General features: G+C 34.4%; 1 protein-coding gene across 1 annotated transcript in view; it reads left to right on the plus strand.

Annotated features, from left to right (window-relative positions):
• LOC106871136 (zinc finger protein 883) overlaps window positions 1-4,001 on the plus strand; it is a 10,927-nt gene extending 6,926 nt beyond the window's left edge. Inside the window, exon 2 of the mRNA XM_014917446.2 lies at window positions 699-4,001. Within this exon, the coding sequence (XP_014772932.1) occupies window positions 862-2,667 (1,806 nt within the window). The 5' untranslated portion in view covers window positions 699-861 and the 3' untranslated portion in view covers window positions 2,668-4,001. The remainder of the gene's footprint in view (window positions 1-698) is intronic.
• The last annotated feature ends 1,310 nt before the right edge of the window (window positions 4,002-5,311 follow it).

The raw sequence follows: 5,311 nt of genomic DNA on the forward strand, positions 1-5,311 counted from the left end.
CTTGGTGTGTTTACATTCCCATAACTTAATGGTTTAGCAAAGAAACTGATAGAATATATGCTAGGCTTAAAAAATAACTCCTGTGGTTGCTTTGTCTGACTAAAACTCTTTGAGGTGGTGCTCCAGCATAGCTGCAGTCAAATGACTAAAACAAATAAATACACACATACACGCATATATATATATATATATACACTCATACACACAATGGGCTTCCACTCAGTTTCTTGCTATCAGATTCCCTCAAAGGCATTGGTTGGTCCAGGGCTACTGTAGGGGGCACTTGCCCAAGTCTTTACAATCTTATTGATATGTAAGGTAGATTGATAAAGAATTGGATTAAGCCAAAAGACAGGAAGCCTTGAATCGTTATTTACTACAAGAATGTGTGATTTTACTGGGTGTCTGAAGCCAATGATGAAGTAAAAGTTAGGCTTGAGCTTTCTATCGTCATCATCATTTAGTGTCCATTTTCTATGCTGGCATGGGTTGGACCGTTTGACTGGAACTGGTAAGCTGGAGAGCTATACCAGACTTCAGCCTGGTTTGGTTTGGTGTCTATGGTTGGATTATTTCTTCATGCCAGCTACTCCAAGAGTGTAGTGAGTGCCTTTTATGTACTGTTGGCATGGATGCCTTTTGTGTATATATTCACATTCCATTGCTCTTTATAATTTTATACTTTTCTATTATTTCAGGGAATCTCTCTTGAATGGTCATGGAATGAAAAAAAGGTTAGATGTGGCTGGAGGATGATTTCATCAAAGAAGACATGTGACATCAATGGTATAATCTTGAAGTAATTTCTAAAATTATCAAGAAAAGATTTACGTTTATAGTTTATGACTGGCAGACAACATTATGGAGGAAACCGTATGTAAGAGTGAGGTTCCCATTGAAACAGACACTCATAAGAAAGATTTATCTCCTAAGATGCAGACAGAAACACTGAAGAAATCACACACTTGTGATGTGTGTTTCAAACTCTTCAACGACATGGAAAGTTTGATAAATCACAAATATATCCACATAGATAAAAAGCCGTACAAGTGTGACACCTGTGATAAAACATTCTCACGGAAAACTAAGTTAACTCTCCACGAGCTTACACATGTGAGTGAAAGCCCAAGCTATTGTGATGTCTGTGGCAAAACATTCATGTCACTAGACAGTTTATGTAATCATAAATGTATTCCGTCAGAGAATAAGGTGTACCATTGTGATATCTGTGGTAGAAAATTTTCTAAAAGTAAAGTTTTAGCTAGCCATAAGTGCACTCACACTGATGAGAAACCATATGAATGTGATATCTGTGGTAAGGTGTTCTCTAAAATTGTGAGTTTAAATTATCACAAGCATATTCACTCAGGAGAGAAACCATACAAATGTGATAGCTGTAGCAGTGCATTTTCTCGGAAAGAATACTTGAAACGTCACAGACGTATTCATACTGGGGAAAAGCCATATGAATGTGAGATCTGTGGTAAATCATTCTCTGGTAGTGCAAATCTAACTTGTCATAAACGTAAACATACAGGTGAAAAACCATACGAGTGTAATATCTGTGGTAAAACATTCTCAACAACTGGAAATTTATCATGCCATAAACGTATTCATTCGGATAAGAAGCCATACAAGTGTGATATCTGTGGTAAAGCATTCTCTCAACGTGGCCATTTAACTAATCATCAAACTGTTCACACAGGTGAGAAACCATTCAGCTGTGATGTCTGCAGTAAAACATTTTCAATTACTGGAGATTTAACTCGTCACAAACGCATTCACACTGTTGAGAGACCTTTCCCGTGTGACGTCTGTGATAAAAAGTTCACAACCAGTGAAAATTTAGCTTCTCATAAACTTATTCACTCAGAGAAATCTCATGAGTGTGATATCTGTGGTAAGATATTCTCAAGGAAAAGATATTTAATTAGACACAAACGTATCCACAATAAGAAGAAACCTTACAACTGTGATATCTGTGGTAAATCATTCCCTATCCATGCAGATTTTGCTATTCACAAGCATGTTCACACTGGTCAGAAATTGCACAAGTGTGATATCTGTAATAAAGTATTTGCACAGAAGAGGTATTTACTTAGGCACAAACGTACTCATAAAGGTGAGGAATCTTACCAAAGTAATGATATCTCTGGTGAGAAATTAACTGAAAGTGAAAAGTCAACATCTCATAATAAAGATATTCACACAGACAACTCAAACCAGTGTGATGTCTGTGGTAAAGTATTTGCACTGAAAAGATATTTAATTAGGCACAAACATATTCACACAAATGATTACCATTGTGACATATGTGGTAAAACATTCTCTCGAAATTACTATTTGGTGCTTCATAAACGTACTCACAATGGAGAAAAACCATATTCTTGTGATATTTGTGGTAAGACATTCTCTACAAGTAACATTTTAACAGAGCATAAATGTATTCGCACAAATGAACAACCATACCAAAATGATGTCTATTGTAACCAATTCTCACATAACAATACTATAGATATTCACCATCAGAAAAGTAAAGAGTTCTTTAGTGCACCACAAAGCCTGGAAGCTCCCTTGCCTCCCAAACTGCAGCAGAGTCATTTGGTTCCTTGCCAAGAGAATTCATGGAATCCTCCACCTCACCAATATACAACACACCCACTGTAAAGACTTCTACATTTCTCGTGTGTATCATTTCCAGTTCTACACTGACCTCAACAAATCTTCTTCATGATGCCTCCTGTTTCACCACCACAAATACATTCGTTTTAAAAAGAAACACTTGTGCAGATGAATCCAACCATCATTCTTAAAATTTCTCCATACAGCAACATCCATGTTCAAACTAAACACCTCACATCAGGATTCATGAAAGCACCATTAACAGGAAATATGGTAACACGGTGTCTTTCATCAGCACAAAGAAATAAATCAGTAAAAGTCTTGAACCTCATCTTCACTAATCTTGACCAACAGACGACTGGAAACCTTAAAGTCCCCCAAAATACAAGGCATCTCAGTCTTGAGTGATTTTTCATAGCAATCTCTTGCACTAAAATACTTCACCTAATTTACTGCCTGGATCTGTAGCCTGCTGTAGGCATAAAGATACTTGGAGTGAGACCCAACTAATTTCTAAAAGTCACTGGTTCACAGCCTCTTCATTTAGATTTAATGACTATCACTATCCAGAATTAATCACCAAGTGGTGTAGATATGACAAAAAATGCAAACTTTCATTTGCATAGTCATGAGGACAAAATACAAACTAAAAATGCTTGACCTGAAGTCAAGGTGACCAAATGTATTTTTGAGGGAATGAACTTTGCTCTGTAGTGGGTGCATAATTTTTCTTATACCATTGTGATATCTATGGTAAAACATTCGTGTGGAACAGGCATTTTATTTGGCTCCTTAGCATAACCATGCAGTCGATAAATTATATGTTTATACTGTGATAAAATGCAGTATAAAATTCTCACTGACCAATACATTAACGCTTTGTAAACATACTCATAGAGGTCATATTTTTCTGGTAAAATATTCAGTAGTAACTGTCTTTTTTTAATTTTTAACTAATCTCAAATATATTAACCCAGTGGTGAAACTATTGTTGTCATAACTGGAGAGTATTGCATGATGAAAGAAACTGTTACATCATAATAATATATAATAATAGGGTGCCTATAGATGTTTTATATCAGAATTTATAGTAAATCTTGGGGAAAATGGATGAAATAGTATATTGTGTTATTGTGACATTTTGATAGAATGATGTTAGAGAATGTCCTTTGCCTGTCCTGTGTATCACATTTTTGCGAGACATTTCCCTGGTGTCTGCACATCATATATAATATGCATTTCCAATTTTTTCAACCACCACAGTAAAAATGGTTTAATGAAAAACCTGAGAACTTGGACATTTAGGACAAACTCACAGAAATGCTTTGGACAGGTGAAAAATTACCCCCCCCCCCCAAAAAAAAACGAAAAAAAAGAAACATTTTACCATTCTTAACATGCAAAATGTTCTGTTTTGTCATTAGCAGATTTTACTTATGGTTCAGGTCTAACAAAATAGTATAAAATAATATATATTGAAATGTAATTTCATAAATATGATTTATTCCTTTGGAAGTATTTCCATATTTTATTCTTCCAATAGATTATTAATTTTTTGCCTCTAAATTGAAAGTAGGTTAAGGATATTTTTGTATCTTTTATTCCAGAACCCTCCACAAACTGCTGTTTTAAACATAGCCATTTGCTTGGTGAATTCTTAAATGATATAAATTTTGTATGTAATTTGCAATTGTATTTGATATAAATGTATGAATTTGTCTGTAAATTGATGCTATTTGCAAAATGCATTGTTTGCATTTCAAATTTTACTTTGGATTAACTTTAATAATAATAATTAGTCTTGTATGAACATTGTTAATTGTCATTCACAGCAGACAATAAATGTATATTTTGAAAAATGAATTGTTTTTTTTTATGTAACATTTTGTCCTTCAAAAGATTGTTTCTCATGGAATATTGTCTATAAAAATATAAAGTGCCAATAAAAATAAATGTATTTATATAAAGAAATATGTGAAGTATAAAGAATGAATAAAATATATGAAATTATTTGAAAATAAAAGTATGCCCATGTTTGCTTTACTTTGTAAAAAATGGTTTCCATTTGTTTTGTTTTTTTTCAATTTTTGTCTTCCTAAAAGTTGCAGCCTATTTCAAGTTTTTCTGTTGTTCAGATCTCAGAGAAGCAGTTAAACAGATAGGAAGACTAGGTGCAAGCAAAGTCCTGCAAAAGATACAGATTGATCCTGGACACCAGATATGCTAAATGTAGAGTTTTGATTCGGACTTTATTAGTAATGTGAGTATTTGAGGAAGTATTACATAGCAAAGTTATCGACTGTGTGTTTGCAATAATGGTTTCTTTCTGCATATGGATGACAGATATGAAGTTTGTGTAAGGAATGAAGGACCATGGAATTCGAACCTAAATCCTCTTCATGCTTGTGTTAAAGATCCCAAGTTTTGTGTTTATTGATAAGGTAAGGTCTATGATCTCCAGATGAGTCTAAGCATTCTAAAGATAGATGTAGCTTTCTCATTCTTTGTTTTTATGTTCTGACCACACTTCCCAGGTATTTGAATCGACTGACATCCTCATTTTCTTCTACTCTGGTTGTGATTGCATGCACTACTCTCTTTTACTTGTTTCAGTCATTTGACTGCGGCCATGCTGGAGCACCGCGTTTTAGTTGAGCAAATCGACCCCAGGACTTATTCTTTGGAAGCC

The sequence above is a fragment of the Octopus bimaculoides genome, chromosome 7 (assembly GCF_001194135.2).
Source record: "Octopus bimaculoides isolate UCB-OBI-ISO-001 chromosome 7, ASM119413v2, whole genome shotgun sequence".
Taxonomy (NCBI): domain Eukaryota; kingdom Metazoa; phylum Mollusca; class Cephalopoda; order Octopoda; family Octopodidae; genus Octopus; species Octopus bimaculoides.